Raw genomic sequence first — 25,087 nt, 5'->3', positions numbered from 1 at the left:
CTGGAAACCATCGTAGCCACAGAAGTACAGTATCTACTTAAACAATTGTATTTCTATAGCTACAATGGTTTCTGACCAGTTGAAATACACATTAGGTCTGCTCTAAGCCAAACAATGGTATCGTAAGCAAATGCCATTCCATTGCACAACATCATTTATCAAACATTTTGATATAATTTATGTAGGAGACAATTATTCTGAGTTGTTTGTGCTGTAGTCATTGGACAAAATCTGGCTAGCCACAAAACTGGCAGTAGTCCCTCCTCCCCTCAATTTAGGACATGCTGCTAAAACAGTGTTAGCTGCCTTTATCCTGGCTGTGATCAAACCAAAGAATGTACAGATTCTCAGGAGAAATCATGGTTTGGTAGAAACTGTTTTCCACATATATACAGAACATTCCACTGACCAGAAGTAATGAGGCCCTGTGGAATAGACTTGTGTACGTTAACCATGGAGCTAAAGTTGTCAAAATCATCATTTTTCATGTATCCCTGCAAGGGGGGAGTTGACTTGTTGTTTTTATGGTGGGCTCATGTGAACAAAACAAGCCAGAATGTTCAATTGTTCCTGGACTGTTACTGGATAAAAAATTTAGTCAGATTTTGATAAAAATCAAATCCAGAAACCAGTTTTTAAAAAGGAGCACAACAAATTGTCTTTCATTACTAGTATCATTTTCTCTATTTACCATCATATTTTAGTTAATATGCATAGTGTATGTTTAAGAAGCATAAGAGATAATTACCCCTAAAATGAACAAAAAAGTCATAATTACTACTACACTCTTATTGAGAAGGAAAAAAAGCAGCTATTTATCAAACAAAACAAGATGATTATATACTAATTTCTAGGCAGTTTTGATATAAATGAAATCTGCTAGAAAAGCTATTGTCTACCAATGAAAAACCAATACCTCATTCATTGCAGCTTCTCTAATAATTGAACTATTGCTAACATAATGCTGACACATTTGTCTAGCTTCAAATATCTGCTCTCTTGTTTTGAGTCTACCAATTAACATCATAGGAGATAACAAGAAGTTAAAGCAAAGAAGGAAAATAAAACCAACAATACAAATTATAGGGACATACATAAATTGGATTGGAAAGTTAAATATTTTGTTAGTGAAGTAACATGAGGGATGGCTGATGTATGAAGGTTTACAAAATATGTGATCAAAATAAAGCAAGAGAAGGAGGATGGATAAAGCTGATACTGAATCTACAGAGAGGTATTATGTATTTTGGCTGACCCAGCAGAGACAGTTTGCACAGCTGTTAAGAACAATAAAGGTATTCAGGTGATTCTTGGAAGCCATAATAGACCTCCAGAGCTGTAAGAGAAGGAGAAGAAAGGAAATAAAGGCAAAATTAAAAAATTACATATGGAAGGTTTTGATGAAATTGAACAAGACAAAAGTACTTTAATCAGTAAGTGGAAATTCTGTAAAAAAAATAAGCAATAAGGTTATCTAGTCTATTAATTTAAATGGAATTTACATTTTGTCTAGAAAGCATATATGGCCTGATGTTAACAGGTGATCAGCACCTGCAGCTCCCATTGACTTCAGTGGGATTTGTGGGTCATCAGCACTTCTGAATATCAGACCCATAGTGAATGTTAAAACAGCAACTTTCTTGATAATTTTCAAAATTCTGATGTTACTATCCATATCCACCACAAGCCTTTGCAATGCATGGTTCATATTTGGCATGTGCAATAATACTCAAATCACTGAAAGTCCAAAGAAAACAAATTTAAGGCCAGAGTTAATCCCACTAGAAACATACACCTATCAGGAATAATTATTTAAAGAGATCACTGAGACTGAAATGTCATTGACTGCACACAATCTTTTTCACTAATAGATGTGCCATCCTGGTTATTTACAATCCCCAGGTTGTTTACAAATTCAGTCAAGCTAGTTTATGTCATTACTGCATTGGTGAGGGTCACTCACCATTGAACTTCTACCTGCGAGTGGCAGTAAAAAGAGAGAGCACAAACAGCATGAAATAACATTTGGAATTTAGATACTCACATTTAAACAAAATTATCAACTTCTACAAGCAATTTTGCTCAGTTGAGGATCCATTGCCCTCATATTTTACATGGAGAGACCTGTGAGAGCTATGCTCCTTCTTGATTTGAGCGACCTCCACTTTCAGTAAAAGAATGCATATGAGGACCTGTAGGCCATGTTTCACCTATATATCAAGAGTGAACTGTAAATAAAACTATTGGGGTTGGTGGTTTTTTTTTTTTGCTGTTTCTTTTTAATTTTTTTAAAATTTTATTAATTAAAGTCTTGTCTATCCTGACAGATTCCACAGACAACTGGAGAACTGGTAGAGAAAAAGTAAAAATTAATTGAGAAGGGAAGTGATATTTAGTCACATTGTTTAAAACTCTTTATTTTGTTTACACCTATTTAATTTAAATGCATTACAAATACTTGTAAGAAGAAAGATCTTCGCTGTAGCCGCACCACTATGATTAAGGACTGGAACTTTGATCCTAAAAATGCTTGTGTAACGTTAAGCGCATATGTAAGAGTTTGTGCAACTGGGAGCTAAATCTCTTTGAGACCTCAAAAAAGCCAGCTAACAAAACCAGGGAAGGTAAGACTTGACATTCCTGATACTTCAAGATATAATAAAGATATTTCAAAACAAAATTAAAACTATTCCAAACTGATGAAGAGACCAAGATTTAACTTATAATTGTTAGAATAAATTAAGAGAATGTCTTGTATTTAAAGAAAATGAGGGAGATCACACATACCTGGTAAGGGCTGTTGAATAATCTTCTCCATCTCGTTTACAATTTCTTGGCGGATTCTGAAGTCATCATCCGATATGCCTTGTTCATTTGCTGCCTCCATGAGCGTAAAAGTCAAAGCAGCCACCTGTGCAGGGGAGGAAGGTGGGAGGCCACGCAGCTCATTTTCTTCCTGTTTTTCCTGGAGAATTTTTGGATGATAAGAAGATAATTGTACTTGATTTTATTATTTTTAACTTGAGGGTTTGCTTTATATGGTGCCCTGACCAGCCCATTTCCACAGGATTCAAACTCTGCACAGCCCAATTGGCATATATGACAACTGGGCTCATGGAAATGACACTGGATGCTCCATTTAGCAAAGGAACAGGTTCTTGCAGAGCCAACAGCCAAAGAGGGAATCTGAAAGCTTATGTTCCCTGAATTACATTTGCATGGCTGAGAGCTCTGAAACAGAGTTTATCCAAAGACATGAAAGAAGATGTAATTTTTTTCTTGCACAATAAACACTAGTGATTGAAAGGCGAGCCCATGTGCAGGACTCCAATGAGGCAAACAGTTTCCTCTGACTCCCAATTAAATATAAGGGGCTGGTTCTCCTCTCACTACAGCCCAACAAGTTACTCTCATCAGGTGCTAGTTTTAATCAATTGCATTGTAATAATTAACTTCATCTATTGGAGATAACTACTTTAGGAGCATTAAAACCTGTTACATCTCAGATCACATGGAATCAGCAGTGACCACCACTTGGTTCTGAAATTCACTGATTAATTGAAATTGTATGACTCACCATGGAAACATCTTAAGCAATAGCATAGTTTTTTGAATAAGTGAATAACAACCTGTTATGCATCCGCACAACATACCACCATAATAAAAGTGTTCTACCAGATCTCCACACTTATATGAACACAGTTAGGTTTATTTATCCAGTTAGCTCTATTTTGATTTCCTTACTTTAAAAATTAAAACTTGACAACAAAAAATAATATAAATTTTGCAAGATTTTTTTAAATTATTTATTTTGTCACTGTTGGGTTTGCTTTTCTGTGGAGTTTGTTTTTTGTTTGTTTAGGGGTTTTTTGGTGCAGAAGCTGCTACTGGTAAGCTAGTTTAGTCACTCATTAAGGTAAATGTATCTATCCTCAGCTCTACTGGAATATTAATGTTAAATAATATTAATAAAAGCGTGTATACTTAGATGTATAAAATTAGAAACACATGATATTTTTAGGGCTTGACCCGAGTCTTAGACCCGTTGGATGGGAATGGATGGGCATATTTTACAAAATACCATTTAAAAGTTTATTTTGCACCCATCATTGCGAATCTGGGCTTACTCCATAAATTAAAATTACAGTGGACAACAAATGGCATAGATCAAACCCAGCTCTTCACACATTAATTAGAAGTATCCACATCTCACCCTCCCACCCTGACTATTCAGATATACCAATGTAGCAACAGTGGCCAAAAACACCTTACTTCACATCTCCTGGCTAGATCATGCCCTTTGGTCTCAAATGCAGAACTAATTATAGGGATCTGTGATTTTTGTGACTTCAAGATTGGATTATTACAACACACTATACCTTAGTCTGACCCAAAAGACAACCCACAAACTACAGATAATTCAGCACACAAAAATCCACCTATTAAGTGAAGCAGACCAATGAGAGCACATCATACCAAAACTTTGTGCCATACATAGGCTGCCAGTTCAGTTCTGAGAAGTCCAAGAGCCCAGTCCTTATCATTAAAGGCCTAAATAGGCTAGGACCAGTCTATCTCAAGGACTTCCCCTTTCTGTGCAGCTCCCCAAGTCATTTATATTCAATAGAGATGTCATGAGTGATGGAATCCTGATACGAATTATAAGCTGAAGAAGCTCTTTCTCAATAGTCTCAATAGAGTGCTCTCAACTGTAGAATATGCTACCACTGGAGACTAGGGTATGGCCAAGTCTTGCAACCTTCAGACCACAATGTAGAACTCTTCATCAGGTATTTGCTCCAACAACTAAGCTTCAGAATGTCCTCAGCAACCTGCTCCTGGAGAAAAACATCTATATCCATCTACTCATAATGGAGTAGCTTAAAAGTAAATGGTGACAAGGGAAGATCAGGTTCCTTCTCTTGAAGGATTAATGAAGACCTTTTTTAAAATTTTATGGCATTTAGATATTACAGAGATAGACATCTTAGAAATGACTCCTGGGAGAATTCTGCACTACTGCGCATGCACATAATTAATGAGCCGCACATATTTTTAATTTTTTGCACAGAAAAAAGCATCTGATGAAATGTGGCTGCAGTTCTGCCTTTTGCCCACCAGAGGGCGCTGTGGCAACAGAACACAGCAGCAGTTCCCAGCCAGTGAGGGAAGAGAAAGAGCCTGCCTTCTTCACAGTGCCAGTCAAGCCAGGTCAGGAGACAGGTGCTATGAGGAGACAGAGCATGGGCTGCTGGGGGAGAAGGGGTGTTCAGACAGGGGCTCATAAGGGCTAGTCCGGGAGGACAGACTGGGGCACAGGCTGAATGGGAGTGGAAGCAGAGGGCAACAGGGGGGAGGGAAGTGCAGGGCCACATGGTGATGGGGTGGGGGGTTCAGAGCTACATAGGGATAGGGAAGTGGCTGGGGAGGGGCACAGAGACACACGGGGACGGGAGAGTGGGGACAGCGGAAGGGGGTGCAGGGTCACATGGGAATGGTGGAGTGGGGTTGGAGGGACACATGTGGAAGGGTGTGCAAGAACACATGGGGGCACAGGGAGACAGAGGCAGATGTTCCTGACTGAATGGGAGAGGCTAGGGATCAGCCAGCGTCTGAATGGGAACACTCCCTAACAATCCCTCCCCAACCCTCAAAAAATTTTGTTCCATACTTTTCCCATCCATACCCAACAACCCTCCAAGTTCACACCCAGGTTCGTTCTGAGCAATTTACTTCCCTCTCCCTCAGCTCCTCCATTATCCCTGATTCCTCCAAGCCTTTGCACTGCTTCTGAGGGCTGCGGGAAATACGGTTCTCTATTGTAGTTTAAATGAACTATTACTCAGAGTTCTGTATTAATATGCCTAATAAGGCATCTATTTGTCAAAAAACAAAAACATTTCCTGAATCTTTTGTTGTCGTCTGTGTTGTTACAGACATACTTGCTGACAAATATTTTGAAATAAATGACCAAAAATAATTGAAACTTGCGTGATTATATTGTGTTATTTTGACAAATAAAATCTACAGAATTTTGCATAATATATTATGCACATAATTTCTAAATTTTTGTTGCAGAATTCCCCCAGGAGTATAAAAATGCTTCTGAAAAAATTACTATTTTTATATGCAACATTATAACAGGCCACACCAACTGGCTAACATGGCAATGTACCCCACAGAAGTTCTGTTTTTTATAGGTAGTACTTCTAAGAGTGAACTTTATCAAAAATTTTAGCTCCAAGTACCAGAGGGTGAATTAGACACTTCTGAGTCACCTGGATAGGTTTGTGGGTCAGGTATTCCACATTCTGTATTTTCTAGTTCAAAGGAAATTTTATATTATATAGAGAATTCTGGTTACAACATAAACAGTATTACCATATATACTCGTTCACAAGCCAAATATTTTTGGTAAAAAAAATGACGCATCAAAGAGCGGGGGTCAGCTTATAAACGGGTCTACACCAAAATTTGATGATTTTAAACTCTATGAAATCACTGAATTGAGTATCTAATACATTGTCGTTTTGTTTACCTGAAGCGTCTGCAGGCATGGAGCCCCTCCGTGCCCTGTGGCCACGGATTGCTGTTCCCAGCCAATGGGAGCTGCAGGAAGTGGCGCTACTTCCCGCAGCTCCCATTGGCTGGGAATGGCAAAGCACAGCCACTGGGAGCAGAGGGGCTCCATGCCTGCAAATGCTCCAGGTAAACAAAACATCCCGACCTGCCAGCGGCTTACCCTGACGGGCCAGGAGCCGAAGTTTGCCAACCCCTGAAATATAGGGTCGGCTTATGAAAGGGTCATACAGTTTTTACCATTTTTACTTATCCATCTTGGGGGCGTCAGCTTATAATTGAGTAAATACGGTACATACTGTAAAGTACATTATAAAAAGATTAATAACCTGAAATAGATTCAGTTACAAAATACTTAGCCAGCACTAATCTCACAAAAAACAATTACTTTTTTTTTTTAGTTCTGATTTATCAGATTCACAGAATATGCTATCAAAAAAGTAACCTGAAATTCTTACTACAAAACAAAATGTATATATTTCACCAGACTCAAAGTCTTCATTAATTAACTTACCATTATATTTTTCTTATGGCGTTTTTCTTTAATGTGCTTGTGAGCTCCCTGGATATTTTCAATGTGAACCAAGCAGAGTTTGCATAGATACTGGCAATTCACATATTCTGGGGAGCGCTGAAAAAAAGAGGCCAACATTTTTTTTAAAAAGAGACTTAAATACTTCTGCCAGTACTCCATGACCAATTGTGTCAATAATAAACAGTATTAGCATTAATACAGCACTTTTCAAGTCAAAGTATTTTACAAATATTAATTAATGAAACTTAACAAGACCTCTGTGGGTTGGATTATCCCCATTGGACATGAGATGAAAGTGACTTGCCCAAGGCCACATAACATGTTAGTGTCAGAGCCAGGAGTAAGACTCACAAGTTTCTGGCTTCTAAACCTTAGCTCAGGATCACTAAGCCAATCCCTTCTCTTTCTCAAGCTCTTAAAATGTAAGAATCTGTGAAATCTCAGCATCAATCCTCCCAATGTCTTTTTCCAAATTGACAAGAAGGGATATATTCACTATAATGTCAGCCTACACATGTACTCCCTTTTTCTGCCATCTTTTGTAATTTTAAAAAGTATGTATTACCATCATCCTTCCATTCTAACATGTTTATATTTGATAAATCCACAAAGCATTTTGGAAATGTCAGCTATTCAAATATTCAAATGCATACATTAATTTTAACATTCATTTTAAAACACTATTTGCTCTTGCTGAATTTGGTCTTTTGTGGTTTCACAAAAACTTGATATTTTCTGAATACTCTTAATATTTTCTGATTAAAATGTCAATGTAAAATAAAGTGGCCATTTTGCTTTTACCAATATAATACTCTGAGCCTTTATTTCATTTGTTTGACGAAGAAACCGAACAAGATAAAGCCAAATATCAATCTGCTGGGGCTCATTTGACTAGTTTGGGGGGAGGGTGAAGGATCTCCTCAATACTGAGGCAGACCAAAAAATCTTCTGAGTACACTTCAAAAGCAGAGGGAATCTTTTTGTTTTCTTAAATACCCATATACTGATTTGGGTATTGCTTTAGATCAGTTTAAAAGGGAAGGTTTTCAGGGACAGAAATGTATGGGGAAGTTTGGCATTCATTATTTACAGTACTAGGATAAGTGACATTCTGTAAACACCTAAGATAGATAAGCAGTGGATCCTTTAGATCTATAAAATTAAAAACACTGGTAAATGCCCTACATATGCCATATGGGAGATCTATGTTCAATTTTCAGTCAATGTTTCTTGCTCTCCAGGCCAGCAAGACTGAGGAAGCAGTCAGCTGTAGTGGGTAGTGTCTTATATCACCCAAAAGAACCATTCTAAATAAAGAAGGAATAGTGGCAATAGGGTCAAAAGGAAGTCCTATCCAAACAAAAGTATGGTGATCATGATGTGAAGTCTCATAGGCCTGGGGCTAAAAGGGCTCTTTACCAGAGCTACAGAATGCACTGAATTTCCCTTCGCCCTAGATGAGAAAAAAGGAACAAGAATATTACAACCTACTTTTTCTAGTCGGGAGATATAATCTCTTTCCAGTCGCTCTTCTGCTTGTTTCAAGCCTAGTTGCTGTTCTGCTGTCAAAGTAGACTCATCAATCACAGCAGTGTTTTCTAAATATTCAGTCTCCAAATTATGTTCTTTAGTTGATTCAGGATTCTTCATTTTGCCTGGAGAAAGAAGTTGGCACTTAATTATTGTTTTCCAGAATAACTTTTTTTAAATGGGGAGGGCGACGAGGTAAGCATTAGAAACAACATAAGATATTCTGTAGGTACTTTCACGCAGGAGTCAACTCTGTGGGCTAAACATGAGAACATTCACTGGTACTTTTTAAATAGCATCACACAGGGCTTTAGTTACTTGGTTCCCAAACACATCAATGGGAATCAAATGGAAAATATCATAAACAACAACAATATAAGTGTAACCTTGCGTCTCTACAGAGACAAGACTACATTAGAATCTCTTCAATGCTCTTAAGATACCATACCTTCCAATGATGCAGGCGAGTCTCATCTTACGCTGGGGTTACATTCTGCAGTCAGTGCGTAAAGCGAAAATCACATATAGTCAAAATTATACTGAGTGTAATGGCAGACGGAATTGCCCACACTACGGGTACAGGATTTAAATGGTTATTTTTCTTTTTTTTTGTTTTTGCCGACCTCACAAAGCTGAATTCGCGCATTTTAAATGCACGTAAGATGAGACTCGCCTGTACTATTGTTTGTTTACCACCCTTAAGAGGAACTAAAGAGCCAAGTATTTAATATAAGTGTTCTATCAAAGAAGAGAAAAAATGTAAGATATCAGTACTGTGTAAGAGTTTTGTGCAAAGACTATGTTGTAGGAGGTAAGCTCTTTGGTGCAGTAATCATCTTTTTGTTATGAGTACATACAGCATGTGGCATAAAAGGACCGTGATGTGCCATGAGAATACAAATAATAAATTATAATAAGATTTAAATTGTTACACTGCATGTTTAGTCAAGAAAACTACCAGAAAGCTACTTTAAATAAATTCACAGAAAAATGTTTTACAAGGCTACTATCTAGACATTTCAATTGCACCCACTTACTAAGTCAATATGATGTTAAGAACATACTTATGTTCTGTGACACATTAGCATTCTATGGCTGTTCACAGCAACCATGCTGCATTGGAATGTTGTCATTTATAAATATATAAGTTTTTGAAATTACAATCCCTCCTGAAGACTATAATCTGCACACAGTTTGTTAATGTACGCAACCATCTACAGTGTACGCTATTCTTATGAGCATAGACCACATCAGTGGGAGTGTTACCAAGAACAACTAGATTTTACAAGAGTAAGGAGAAGAGGGCATTGAGATAGATAGCCTGGGGACACAGACTGGAAATTGCTTAGTTATCTGATCCGTAAGTATGGTCTGTGGATGACTGGTGGTCCATGCAACACTTGCTGGCTTTCTATATATAGCTGGCTAGTCACATGCTATTGGTTTTCCAAACTGGTTCCTGCTGCTAAATTTTATTAAGACAGTTAAAAACACATTAAATATTTTACTAATATTACTTTTCCACATCAGCAGTTGCTGTATTTACCACAGGGATGTAGTGTGACCACAAACAAAAGGGAAAGCAGTCTTCACAATAGCAAGTGTCTCATGACCCATTTCTATTAAAAGCCACACTTTGAAACAGTTCGAAAATTCCTGAACTAAGGGGCTAACTCAGAAGGAAATGAACTCTGATGCATGGATTACATTCTGAAGCTGAAGCAGACTTAAATACGAAGGGTTCACAAGAGTGGCTGCTGGCAGTATCTAGACTGAAAAGAAGCAGTCTTTTTTTGCAGAACAAAAATAGCACAGCAATCAGGTAAAGGGCAAGTCTGTGTGTCTTCTTCATGCTTACAGTGAAGTTTTCTTAAACTTGGATGTAGTTGATTTTTGTCTGCACTTTAAAAATAGTATTACTAATAGGCATCTAGGTAAGAGAGCATGATATTTTGAAGATTTCTGTTTAAATGTTTTCTAATTTCACAAAATAGCCTGAAATTGACACACAATCAGTTAAAATGTGGTTCTAAATAAATTTAAGATATTGCATAATCACTTTTAAACAACATAGAAAAGAAATTTAGTTAAATGCTATTCTTATGACCTTTATTCTCCAAATAACAGAAAGTCTATATTCACAGTACACTCTTTGTAACCGTGCTTGATGATTTTCTGTATGTAACTGAGAAGATATGCAAAGCAGAAATACTTCAGAGCTCATTTCAGATGGTTAACAATTTCTCAAAGAAACCTGAATGAAGTAGTGTGCTTTAATACTCACTGAAGTCATCAGACTTGTGCTCCACTGTTCTTTGTTCTGAAACTGTCTTACCAGAGTCACCAGTCTGATCCGTGCTTGTTTTCGACATATGAACTCCTGGTGGATTTTCCAAAACCGATTTCCCTCTTTGTGTAGCTGGTAAGGTTTCCATACTGACCCCATTCCCAGAAATATGGGAGCTTGGAGAGTTTTCTCCTGTCTGCTGAACTTTTATCTGTTTCAGGTTTTCTGCTATTGCTGGTAAATTAGATATTTTTTTTGCTTTGCCATGACTTCGATCCTGAAGGTTTGACCCCACATCTTTAGATCCAGGAATACAACTATTTACTTTACATGATTTATTTTCTCCTGATTTTTCAGAACAAACATCATTTTGTTTACTCTTTTTGCTACTGTTCCCACCTGGAGAACTTCTCCCAACATCTTTTACAGATTTATCATTTCTACTGTGTTTATAATTCTGATTGTTTATAACTCTGACTGCTTTGCCTTCTTCACAGACAACACGGGTAGACTTTCTTGGGTCATGATTTCCATTTTTTGAGCTCTTGGCCTCTTCCATTATAGTGAAGACCTGCTTCTTCTGTCACTTGAGACTATTTGAAACGCAATTCTCCAGTAATATTATGTTGATTAAAATCCACTGTTTGGGCATGGGAATCTGGCTGATTGTCTGTTGGAGAAAAACAATAGTAAGCAATTAAAAATATGACAGGAACAATATCAAAACTCTAAGAAAATATGTATTAAACAGACCTCTCTCTAAGGAGTAAGGAAATGTATTGAACTGAATTATGTTGAAAGGAAGAAGTACTTTTCCAAAAACAGTTTTCAACAATAAAATCTATATTATTCTTAAAGTAAAATAATGAAAGACTCAAGAATATTTTCCTAATAGGGGAAAGGAAGAGACATAAGAGCAGCAAGAAAACTCTCACACAGTTTTAAACTGTCATCAGGTCTGTTTTCTCTCTTTTCTACATAGTTGTTGTGGTGTTATATATCGAATATTTGTCATCAGATACCATCTCCTCTTCTTTTGGCTTTAGAAAAGCAGTAAGAATTAAGGAAATCTATAACTACAGTGAAGAAAATAAGTTAATTGAAATATTAAACACACACAAGACAAAATTACTCAAATAAAATGTATGACTAAAATCAGCCTCTGAGGAAAGCGAATTCAGTTCTATCAATTCAAGAAAAATAATTTTTTTCTCGCACTCAAATGGTTAAGCAGCATGGATTTGGCCCTCTATTTATTGTGGCGCCTGTATGCACAGAACCTTGGGTAATAAGCTTTTGGACATAAACTACTCAGACAAAATATCATGACAAATACATTAGTTTATATAATATGTAGCTTCTTCAACTGCTAGAGTTGTCTAAATAGTCTACCTAACCTTAGATTAGCTAAACCCCTTTGAACCCTGATTCCTTGAGGAGGGCATCAGCAGCACTCAATTCTGGGGTACAGGGCTTATTTGTTTGACCAGGTTTTCAATTTAACAGTAAATTGGAAGACTGATAAGCAGTAGGATTCCGTTTGTTTGTAACAACTGATTGTTTGTGTTAATGCGAAGCAAGGAGATGGATTTGTGATAGGCACTAATACAAATGTCTAAATAATTTTGAAATGATAAGTATTATAAAGGGCTGAGAATTGAGTGATCCATAATATGCAGGCAAAAGAACAATTCTATATGTAACTCCACAATATGTGAATATGAAATGTAAAGCTGACACTTTACCAACTATGTTACATGTTGTGGGTAGCAACCACGGGAATTTATGGGTGCTTATTTAACCATCAAAACAAGTACCCATATTGTTCTATTGGGAAAAAAATATAAGACTGACTAAATGGCAATTAAGTTCAAGCCACTAGATTTTACTACATTGTTGTTCCTTCCACTGTAGTTTTAATGAAGTTTTGCATGAATTACAATCAGCTTAAAATTATATACTTGTAAAAACCAGCTTTCCTTATATGTGTTATAAAACCTCAGATTATCTACACTGAACATAAAAAAGGCTAATGTACTAATAGTCACTTATGATATTTTACTTTCAGCATTTCTCTCAGCTTGAAAATAGACTAGTCAATTTCACTTTCTGGCTCGTTAATTTGTATTTTTTGGCTAGCAAACACTTCAGGAGAAGGTTTAAATTCCCTACTAGAAACTGTTGGAAACCATGTATTTATATTACTGGTTTTATAAAACCTTACCTTAAAAAAAACTCAACAAACACCATCACACTGTATTTTGGGCCTAGATCTATAAGGCATGTACAGTAGTTTTAATTTACTGTGTATTTTGCCTCTTCAAGAACAAAGGGAAGAATAATAACTGTCCAATATTTCAGCTATAACTTTCTCCATAAACAGAATGCATATTATCACTGTTTTCAATTGGTTATGTTGGAGCACATAGATTTAAAAATAAATAAATAAATAAATAAAAGTCAAAAACTGGTCTTGTCAAGTTAAGCCTCAATAGTCATCAACTTTAGTTTTACATAAAGCCATATAAAACGAACACAGAAATGACCTACAGATTATCAAATTCATTCCAATGCACAGGCAGAAAAGATTCTCTCTTAATTATACTGAACTGATATTACAACTACCAGCTATTAAAGTGTTATTACACTTCACTCTAACTCTAGCTCTTGGCCCAATGGCCAAAAAACCAAGACAGTAAATGTGATTCTTATTGGGCTTGGAATTAATACTTTTACATTCCCTCTCTCAAAATCTCTCTCTAGCGTGAGAGATATAAAATACTACAGAGATAACTGTAAGCTATACTACTGTTGGATCATATTAAAGAAGTTCTGTATTAAAATCACAAATGAGTTTGATTCCCCATAGTTTAAATGCCAGGGTATTACTAATTAAGAGGTCTCTTGGTTTTTGGTACTGTTTCTCTCCCTCTGTGTGTGAAACTTGCAAGCTGCTAATTGTGTTAGTATATTCTAAGACAGAGTCTGTTCTCAAAGCAATTCTTTGTAACAACAACTACTCACACACAGAGAGACTCAAAGCAATACTCTGTAACAACAGAAACAGCACCCAGAGACTCCCCGCCCTTTTGTTGTATTCATCTCGCTTTGTTAACAATTGTGATTAAAATAGAGATAGAGGATGTATGTGGATGGATGCTTGGTGTGGATAATAACTGAAAGATCAGGGAGGTGCCAACCTAAGAATCCAGTGTCCATCGGCTGAAGAAGGTGTCATGTGGAAATCACCAGAGGACCCCCGGAAGGCAGACTGGAATCCACCCAACAGCCTCCAGAGTGGCAGAACCAAAGAACAAGATAACATCTGGCAGCACAGAGCCGTCAGGAATGTGCCATCTGCTGATTGATTCAGCAACAGCATGATGAAGCAATTCCCATAGACTGGCATAGGAAGAAATTCCTATAAAAATGGACTCTAGAAAGTGAGAACTTGGGGGTCTGATTCTGCAAACCAACTTCCAGGGGTATCAGATGAGCATCTGACAAGGCCCTGCTCCCTCCTCATGTCCAGGCCACCTGGCCAGTGGCTTGGTATGAGCAACTCTAAGGCTGGTAACCATGATGACAACCTTGCAGAACGTACGTTTGTGCGTGTGTGAATGAATATGAAATTGAATGGAATGTTATCGCTATAACTAACTGCTTACTATGATTCTTTCTGTATTCACAATAAATGTGGCATTTTGCCTTTTCCCCTTTAATAAGATATAACACTACCGCACAGGATTTTGTGGCTCTACAATGAATCTCAAGATGTTTGGGTATCACCAGAACCCAATCACAATTTTCCAATGTTTCATCCGTTTCACAGACATGTCTCAATCATATATAACATACATTACACACCCTCTCTGCTGTCCTTTGGGATTTAGTTGTTGTAATTTTGAACTCCGTAGGATTTTCTTTGAGATTTAATACTACTGGAAAAAATCCTTCAAGACATCTGTCAGTCAGCTCTGTGTTGCTACAGTGTGTTGTGGAATTAGAATATTAGAGTTGACCAAATCAATCTATGTAGAGCTGACTTCAGCTCCTTTTCATAGTATATAAACACCAAAACTTCCAGCCACAGTGAGTTTAATGCAATTCCTATTGGCTCTCCCCCTTTTGGCTCACCTAATAGAATGGCTGCCTGTGAAGCACCAGAGTCCCATTTTGAGTCTTGGCTGAGACAATATGCAAGCAGCAAATCCAAACTGGGACTGGGAACCCTGCTTTAAATTGTTCTAATGTTTGACCACCAGTTGGCAGGCACAAGTCACTGCTATAACAACTAGTGAAAATGTTACATCTGATAGACAATGTCAGGTTAAAGAAAGGAAATTTTTAAAAATTTCCTATGTTACAAACAAGACTTTAGATTTTAAAAATTATTTAAGTTTTAATCTAAACTATTACTGTTTGTTTATTTTGCATTTTTCTCATCCTGGACCATTAAAATAGACTACTTAGTTTCACTCTTATTTCTAGTTAGTTTCTGACTTTCATGCACCTGAAAAATACTTGAATTTATAGACCTTCTACTAGTGATAAAAGCCACTGAAGTAAAGCTTGCATAGGCCAACTGGAATTAGAACCTGTAAATTATAGTACAACCTGAAAACACATGGACAGTTAACAGCTATTAATATTGGTTACTACTAGCAACTCCAATACCAAAAATCAGAGATGTGAAGTTTAATTTGTATTCTAAACAACATAATTGAAGAGTGCTTATCAATACTGCAACAGCAACAGCTCTGTGCTTTTACTAAAAATCAAGACACATTTCTATCAATTGCCTTGCTTCTACATAAATAATAAAAAGTGTTTTTCCAAAATAGTGATGTGGGCTTATCTAACTTTGCTTGACAGATATTGCAATTTGGGCTGTATATTTATCTTTAGAGTGGAATAACAAGTCCACCATCATCATGTGAAACACTCATATGAAAACATAAGTTTGCCTCTCCTTTGTTCATACAACTGCTGCTAAATTAAAGAAAAATAGCAGAAAAAGTTGAAAACAAGATAGCTGCTAGCACTAGAGACATTGGTAGTAAGTCTGATCATATCTTAGCAGGCCACTATTTACCAGGTTTTATTTTTTTAATTAATTTAAATCATTATTAGTAGTTGTGGGGACTGGATGGCTCAAGGGACTAATAATGGAGTAATTTCACCATTAGGTCACTGCCTCAAATCCAACAGAGACAGTGATCAAAAGTCATTATTTTACATTATCTAAAGGCTTTTCTGTGACTAACATGAGCCAGTTTGGTGATCTAGGTCGAGTTCCTCAAAAACATGAGTCCACAGCTAAGTTGCCACACAAACAGATTTCCTTGCAGTAGTTAGGAAAGAGGACAAGGAAATATATTGAATATTAAATTATATTTAATCAAGATAGCCATACATTTCCTTAGATTTCCTTCAGCTGGATTTTTTTCTGTCACATTTAAAACACCTCGACCCCCATAGCACAAGAACTTGAATGCTATAATAATGTTACATATTGACAGAGAATATAATCAATATTAAGTTAGTTATGGCCAAAGTACAGCAATGCTTTATCTCTGAGAAAAGAGAAAACAAGAGAAAAAGAGAATTATAAGAGAAAACAAGTGGGCAGTTCTTAATACTTGGGTATTTTCTAGGCTCCAAAAAGGTGAATATTTCAGAGGCCAATTTTAGCCCTGGCCTAAGCAAGTGAAACTCCATTGTTGTCAGAGTTCCATTTAATGGTGCCAGGCCTGAATTTGGTCCTTCTTGCACAAATAATTACAGGAATTTAATTTGCTACACTGCTGCAACACGTACTCAAGAGTACTTAGATTTTCTAACTACAGGGTAAACTGAATAATACAACTTTTAAAGAATTTGTTTTACATTTTTTTTAAGATACTTCCTTGCATTACTATAATTGACAGTATATATAAAATCTAAAATTTACTCTTCTCCATTTTTACAATTCATTTGGCTTGCACAATGAAAGAACTAGACATTTTCACTTTTGTTTCTTGACAGTTTGTAAGTTTCACTTCCTGGCTCTCAGATGTCAGTACAGGTGAGCCTCATCTTACGCATATTTAACATGCGCGAATTCAGCTTTGCATGGGGGGGAAGAGAAACAACAATTTAAATACTGTACATGTAGTGCTGGTGATTACACCCGCCATTACACTCAATGTAATTTTGACTATATGTGATTTTCGCTTTACACACTGACTGTGGAACATAACCCCAGCGTACGATGAGACTCGCCTGTATTAGCAAATATAGTGTTTAAACTGCAGGGAAATGTTTAATCCAAACAGTATGAAAAGCTCTTTTTATTGATTACATTTCATGGAGACATTTCTATCATTTTGTAAAATCTTTCACCCCACCCAAATAAAAAGTTAAATTTTGTACTTAAACTACCTTTAACTATCCTTTTAAAACTTTCATTTTGTATCTGATTTTTTTGTACCAACATACTTTGGGGGTGGGGGAGAGAGGGACTTTGTGCCCAGACTGTAGATAGCCTTGGTCTACACTTGTGCCTGGGTGCATATACAAACCATTCACGCCTCTATCATACTTTATGACAAGAAAGTATTTCTTATCCTATAGTTGAGAGCAGTTAAATCTCCATTCATATAATTAGATCTGGATTATGTTATGAAACCAAAATTAAGGAGATTTAAAATTCAAAGAGGCATTGTCAGTGGCTACTGGAGACTGCAGCTCTTTAGATTTAAGGACCCACCACCAATAAACCCAGGACATAGGTACTTTTTAGTTAATGAATGTAAATGCTGAAGGACAACACATTACAGTGCTATTTCTATGAGAAAGACCAATACTGAAAAACTGACAAGAACCTTACTCCAATTAAACAGGAAGAGCAGAAGAGAATGCAATGTGCACAACGTGTTATGTGTAAGATTGTCATTACAACAAATCCAGTAAGAAGTTATGATTTTAATAGGGTTACAACCCTAACTCTAAGGACAAATAGTTTTGGCAGTGTTGTTCCAAGTTCAGACTTTGATAGAAAATATTCCATGCAAAGTTTCAGCATGGGTCAAATGCTTTATATCTGCATTATACAGCTGCCTATTGGCATTTGCTTGACATGAATTTAGCAGTTAGATATGGTACAAGCATTAAGATTATTACCTTAAATCTCTAAAACATACAGGACAGTCATCATATACAAGATATGCTTACTACAAGCTTTTTCTATTTGCAAAGACATACTTTTTCTGAGCTGTCATTCTTCATACTGGGTAAAGACGAACAAGTCAGAGAGGAGGAGACGGGGGTGCTCTCAGCACAGGACCAAGAGCCAGGGACTCCTAAATTCTAATTCCTGCATTGGTAACAATTCTCACTGCAGCTGGGCAAGTCACAGTCTCAGTTTCACCACCTGTAAAATGAAGCTAAAAATACTCCCCTATCATACAGGGGTGTTGTGAATGTTATTTACAGTTCATCTTGCTACGGTACTGTGCAGATGGAAAAACACTATGAACCTGATCCAGAGCCCACTAAAATCAGTGGACCCACTGATTTTGGTCGGACCCACTGACTTTTGGATCAGGCCCTGTAAGTGCTAAGTATTATTGTAATAATTCCAGTAAAATATATATGTATTTTATAAGTTACAGGAATGCATTCTACCACACCACTTAAACAGGACAGCATTTTATCTTCAAAGCACTCCACAAACTATGGATTATTTTAGAATTAACTGTAAGCAGTTGAGATGTTTTTGGCATAGGAATTTGTATGGTAGAAAAGCTGCGGCGAGAATATGTTAAAACACTTCAGTATACAGACCACGTCTTGGCAGTCTGCAAACAAACTACTGATAGTAGTCTCACAAACCAACACTTATTTCAGTCAAGAAAGAAATTCTGAAGCTACTTATCACTGCCAATTTTATATTTAAAAAATAGTTTTTATAAAAGGCTTTTACCTCAGCCTTGCTTCACAATGGCTGCATTTAGGAATATCAGCTATTATTGTCAGCCTCACTGTAACAGAAAAAGATAGCTGATTTCATAATGAAAATTGATTTAATTTCATTTGCAGACAAAATTAGTTCAAGTATAGGTTTGTTGTAACATCATAGCCAAAGGGGGCTAATTAGAAACCATGTACTGTGTATATAATTGTACATGTGTGATTCTGAATAAAAAACTGGGTTTACTCGCAAGATCATTAAGGTCAAAGGACAGTGTATAATAACTTCGTAAATTATAATACTGCAAAATTCAAGAGATAATTATTGAATTATCCACAAGTTAAACAGAATTTGTGACTATCACCAACTCATAGTTTAGGTTATATTAGTACATTGACTGGTAATGTGTAAAAAATAGTATAAATATTGAGTAATACATTAGACTTTGATCCTGCAACTGGTCCATATGAGCCAGTGGCATGATCAGGACTTTAATTTGTGTGTAGTGAGTAATTTACACTAAACTCTTCTACAGTTCATTCAGTGGGACAGGGACAATGATAATATAAAGAAACTTTGAAATTTAGAAAAGAATACCAAAGACCAATACTCCAATACTAGAAAACATTAGGATCTACTAATGCTGTGCAAGATTTTGCACTGGCTTATAAAAAGAACACTGTGACTACAAAAAGCAAAATTATTATTCTTCAGGCAGAGCCACAACAGAGTAGAGGAAGTCCAGCTCACAAGAGGCGATGGCTAGAGGTGTTTTGCTTTCAGGGATGTTGGAGGGAAATGTGCCCATTGGCAAATTGTGCCCCACCCCCATTTTGAAACTCTTCCCAAATCAGATCTCCATGCATTTTTCTCTGCATAGGTAGAACAAGACCACCATGGCCTTATCCCCAACTATCCAGATACCCCTTGTGAGTAATTCTGTACTGCAGGCACCTTCCTTCCAGGTGTTTGTTCACAGAGTGCAGACAGCCAAATCATGGCTCCTTCCTATGGAGGTCTTGGAGATACACCATGTGGAGAAAGGGACTCCCTGTTTCCACTCCTCCTATGTGCACTGGACAGCCATAATTTCACCCGAAAAATCACCTTTATAGGGGGGACTTTCATACTGGGGTAGGTTTAGCAGAACTATTATACAACAAGCAATTACTTTGCAGGAGGTGGAATTGGTGATATGTTTGGATAAGAGATCTCTTCCTCCAAACTGTTACGAATTATACCTGATAGGACACGCACACAACTGCTGCGAATTACACCTAGTAGGACACGCACACAAATGCTACAAATTACACCTGGTAGGACACGCACACAAATGCTGCAAATTATACCTGATAGGTTTCCTTAACAAAACGTAGCTTCTTCTGCCAGATGCTGCAATTAAGTCATACTTCTGTGATTGGGTGGTTCCTTATCATGGAAATAATGTCATAACCATGTAGGGCTGGATTATCAAAAGCACCCACAGGAGTTAGGAGCACAAGTCTCACTGAAAGTTGGAAACATTATGACTTCTCAGTAGATTCAAACAGAAGGGAGGAATCCTGGATCTAATGCATATTGTCCAGGAACCCAAATCAGCAGGAAGTAGCGTGAGACAGCACATGCAAGGTTATTAAATCCCTGTTTAAATATAATTTAATATTGTACCTAGTATGACAGTCCCTCTCTAATGATTAACTCAATATTTCAGAAAATAAGTCTACATCTGCCTGTTTTGCCTTATCTTCAGTGTTTACTGCTACTTTTGAGACCTCTTTAAAAGAAGGCTCAAAGTAACCTGACATTTTCAGCCAATTGACAAATCCTCTACATATGGCAAAAGCATGTATTCATTCAGCTGCATTTGTACCTATTTTAAGCCAACACAAGGGCAGGAAAAGATCAGCTAAAGTGATCCCTGTGTACAGTTTGCAAGGAATATTGGGGTCTTGTAGGATGGATGACTACATACTCTAGGAAAGAAAGATCCCTTCCACTCCATTACCCTCAAAACTTTAGTATATGACTTAGAAACAGCTAATATGATTCTTAAAACCTTACAAGTAGCACCAAAGTGCAGTAACTGTCACTAAGATTCCTAGGATAGTAAAGAATACATGGGGAAATCCTAAACCGATTTAAAAACAATTCAACTGGCTAAGAAGAAAGCAGGGAATTATGCCAGTTTACAAACCATATAAAGCCCGCCCCTGACAGTTTATCTTCCAAATGTAACATTAAAATAATGAATTACCATGGAGGTTAAAAATCAAGAAAGCCCTGTCTTGATGGACAAAAGTGTGTGATTTTCAACTGAGTTAGTTTAACACAACTAAAAAGTCACGTTAAGATGCAAGCTAATAAGTTTGAAGTTGCATTCACTGGCTGGGTTACAGTCTAGTGGGGGAACCCAGACTGCAACATGGCCTGCTAACACAGCTTCAAACACATTAACTTGCATCTTAACAAGGCTATTCTGTCATGCTAAGCAAACACGACTGAAACACACACCCTTTTCACCTGTCACGATCTACCCAAGGAAGAATGGCCAATGGGAGGGGGGAGGGATTCTTCTTCGGCAATGTGAAACATGAACAATTCTGTTTCTTCTCAAACATACATTTAGGTAAAGTAAGGAGGAAAACAATCACTTGAACAGGATATGAAAACATATCTGCAAAAGAGTAATCTATTAATAAACATGAAGTATAGCACCGTGGCTATATCCAAGGATCAGGAGCTGGGAGATCTTTTTGCGTTGTAGATCTGAGATGGACTTCCGGTGTCAACTCGGGCAAGTGGCTTCACCTCAGCTTCCCCAGCTGCAGAATGGGGCTACTGCTTTCCTCTCGCCAGCCATTGCCCCCCTTGGATCGAGGGGACTGGGGAAAGGCAGAGCGCTGCTAAGGCTGTGTACCTGGCTGTCATGCCTCCCACCCAAGGACCTCCACGGCAGGCCCGCCCCGGGGTCCCACCCCCAGGGAGCATTCAGTGCCCGCACCTGCCCCCTCCATAGGGATTTACACCCTCCCCCTCACAAGTGGAGAAAGGCCAGAAGCAGGGAGAGAAACTGCGGAGCCCCCCCAGCGGGAGCAGCAGGGCTGGGCGGGACGAGTCCCACCACAGGAGGGCACCGGGAGCAGAGCGCCGAAGGGAACGTGCCAGGTAAGCAGGGCCCCCCCCCGCGGGAAGAGGCGGGGAAGGGCCGGGGCGGGGGGGTCCCCAGGAGCCGCCGCCCCCAGCAGAGGGGAGAGCCCAGAAGCAGGGAGGGGAGCAGCGGCCGCCTCTGAAGGCCTCGGGGCTCCCAGGAGCCTGCCCTACGCCCCGAGCCCGGTACCTGGCTGCTGCCCTAGGGGCGCTGAGGCTGCGCCCCCCCCATGCCCGGCTCTGGCTGCTGGAGGCCCCGACGCGAGCGGCTCAATCCGGCCCGGCCGCCATGTCAGCCGCGCCGCGCACTGCATTGTGGGGGGGAGGGGGCTCACACCTCCGCCTGCCCGGAGGGGGGGGTGGCGGCACCTCCAACCCCCGCCCCGCCCCGCCCCCAGCCCCCCGGGGGGCTCGAGGCGGGGCAGACCCTGACCCCCCACTGCAGGGGAAAGGGGGCGTGGCTGAGCCGCAGAGAAACCTCTGCCCCCCCCCCCCGCCATCCCAGGGACTTAAAGGGCTGGCCGGGCGTATGATGGGCCCCTGGCGATGCAGCCCCGCGGAGGCGCCTCTCCTGGCCTCGCACCACCCCCCCCCCCCCCAGCCCGGGACAGGTGGCTCCGAGCCTGCCGTGCCGAGGCAGCCGGCTGTGGGGTTTGTCCCAGGCCGACGAGCGCTTCGCCAAGTGGGGCCTGCCGGGAGTCCCCGCCCTGCTGCTCTGCCTGAGGCCCTGCTGTCTGCTCGGGTGAAGGTGCCCGCCCGCCTCACGAAACCGCTCTGGCCTCCGCCTGACCTTGGCCGTAAAACCCTCTCTGCAGCTGGGGGCTGGGCCCGGGCCCCTACAGCCTGGCGGCCGCTTCCCAACCCTCGCCAGGGGCTTGACTGGCCTGTGGGTCCCGCCCTTGGCATTGCACTGAGGGAAGCAGGCGGATGTTTAGGTAGCTCAAAATCTCTGGGTGAACCAGCGCTGCCCCTCACGAGCAGCAGGCGATTATGGCATTGGCACCTAATAACAGCTGAAGGAGGCCTCCAGAGAAAAAGGGGAATTAAGGATCAATGTAGCACCATTCAAGAGATTCAGAGGAAGCTCTTGAAAATAGTGTATGCTACTAATAGAAGAAATAGCACATTGCTTTAGACTTTATATGTCTAAGTAAATAACTGCATTAATTTTATTGACTGTTACACACACTGGCAAGATGTGCTCTTGACAAGATCCAAAAAAAAATACATTGTAAAATTGGCATGATCCGTACAAGCTAATGTGCTCCCTCCTGGTGCAGTTGAGACTTGCGGTTGAAAAAGGGTGAGGATTGTTGCCCCGGTAGGAGGCCAAGAACATCTGAAATTCTTTCTGTAGATCAGCCAAGGCTTTTCTGTGAGTCAGCTCCCAAACCCAGATTTCAACCTGCCACTTCAAGTATAATCTGTTTTACCATTGTACATTTGATGTGTCAATATCCTCTAGCTTCCCCAGAAAGAAATAGATCCTCCTTCAGTTTGGCTTGTTACTGTACATGTCATTTTACAGGACACGGGGGGAGGGGTGAAGAGTGTGCAGGAGCTCAAAGACATGGAGGGAGTTGAAGGGAGACAGAGGCAAACAAGAAAGGTGGAGTCTTAACCACCTTAAAGCTTTTACACATTTAAACATTTAACATGCTTAAAGTTTTCATTGTGGATAAAAGACTTCCACTGCATTCCCCTACACCATCCCAGTGCCATGGATCTTTTTTCAATCCCTACCCCAAAACTTCTTATGGACTCAAAGTCTCTAGTAGGGGAGCCCTACTTTGGTGGGCCTCTTGAGAGCTATCAGAATGTATAGATTCTTACTGATTTTCATTTATGTTAAGGCTGCTTTACACCACATTGGCAGAGTAAACAGGCCTTAAAGTAGCAGTCCATTTTAAGGTTTCTACACTGCCAGGACAGAACATTATTCTCATTCATGCAGTGTAAAATGGATATAATAATATTTAATTTTATTCTGACAGAGTTCTACAAAAGAAGGAAATTTCCCCACCAAAAAAACCCTCTTAAAAATGTTAGTGTTGCAAGTGTGTTTCAGTGGAGTCCTACTAACACTTAAATGTTACTTTCTTTACTGAAATTTTACACCTTTAAAAAAAAAAAGTTTTACATGTAAGAAGTCTGGAAATGACCCGTTAAATGCAAATCTCTCGACCTTCAAACAAGCTTGTGGTTGATGTAGTTAGATGTTTTACTGCATCTGTGTGTGTTTTTTCTGTGTGCTGTCCCAGCTCCTTGATCAAACTGCCCAATAACCACAGCAAAAGAACTTGATCAGGTTTATTGTCAACGAAGCATGGTCCTAATGCCCTGGCTCAGTGGTTACAGGTACACTAACACGTATGCCCATGGCAATGGACTAGCTCAGTTAGTGGTGGAAATTTCCCTTATCCCCTAGGCCAGCCAAAGACACTCCCTCTGAGACTTCATTTTATACCCCAATACAAACAAGTTACATGTTGCCCCTCTGGCAATTGCTGCCCCCTGACATGAGTTGTTACCACCCATTACCTTGTACATGTTGGTTCAATCAAAACATCTCTATCCGTCATTCTGTCATCCTGACCTTATCTTTCGGATGGGTCAGCACGTTCCTGTTATCTTTAGGGAACGTGTTGATATTGAGGTGTTCTGGTACCACTCTTCTGGAATGTGTTTGCATGAATGCTCTGTGCCTACCACCTCTTAGCAATGTGTGTTTTTGCAATATCAGCCGTGTTCTTGCCAGATTCTGTGAGCAGGGCCTTCCTCTTGCTCACAACCTGACTTTGCTTTATGTCAGCAAAGCTTTGACCACTACATTAGCTCGGGCCTCATACCAGGCCTCTGATACAAGGGCTTATGTCTCAGGCTCTCTTCCTACTACAGGTGAAATAAGTGATCAACATGTGAGAAATTACATAAAAATGTGGACCACCTTTGTTTTGTTGTACATGCTACAATTGACAAACTATAACTTTTTAAAAATATATAACTTCTTTTTAAGGATATATTCTCACTCAAATAAACCAGTTGATTTTTTTTA

At 39.1% G+C, this 25,087-nt stretch overlaps 1 protein-coding gene across 7 annotated transcripts in view; it reads right to left on the bottom strand.

Moving 5' to 3' along the window:
- The window catches only part of TUT4 (terminal uridylyl transferase 4), a 72,960-nt gene extending 50,607 nt beyond the window's left edge, over positions 1-22,353 (bottom strand). For 5 of the 7 annotated variants that reach the window (XM_074961732.1, XM_074961733.1, XM_074961728.1 and 2 more), the window contains exons 1-5: positions 22,223-22,353; positions 10,929-11,601; positions 8,606-8,769; positions 7,094-7,210; positions 2,788-2,965 (exon numbers count right to left, since the gene is read on the bottom strand). In XM_074961732.1, the coding sequence (XP_074817833.1) occupies positions 2,788-2,965; positions 7,094-7,210; positions 8,606-8,769; positions 10,929-11,490 (1,021 nt within the window). In that variant the 5' untranslated portion in view covers positions 11,491-11,601; positions 22,223-22,353. Of the gene's footprint in view, positions 1-2,787; positions 2,966-7,093; positions 7,211-8,605; positions 8,770-10,928; positions 11,602-11,866; positions 12,008-22,222 lie in introns of all 7 variants that reach the window. The other 2 variants (XM_074961729.1, XM_074961730.1) reach the window with 2 other exon arrangements.
- Positions 22,354-25,087: the final 2,734 nt, after the last annotated feature.

This window comes from Natator depressus, chromosome 8 (genome assembly GCF_965152275.1).
Source record: "Natator depressus isolate rNatDep1 chromosome 8, rNatDep2.hap1, whole genome shotgun sequence".
NCBI lineage: Eukaryota > Metazoa > Chordata > Testudines > Cheloniidae > Natator > Natator depressus.
Note: the sequence above shows the minus strand (reverse complement) of the source record. Positions and strands in the feature narration are given on the sequence as shown.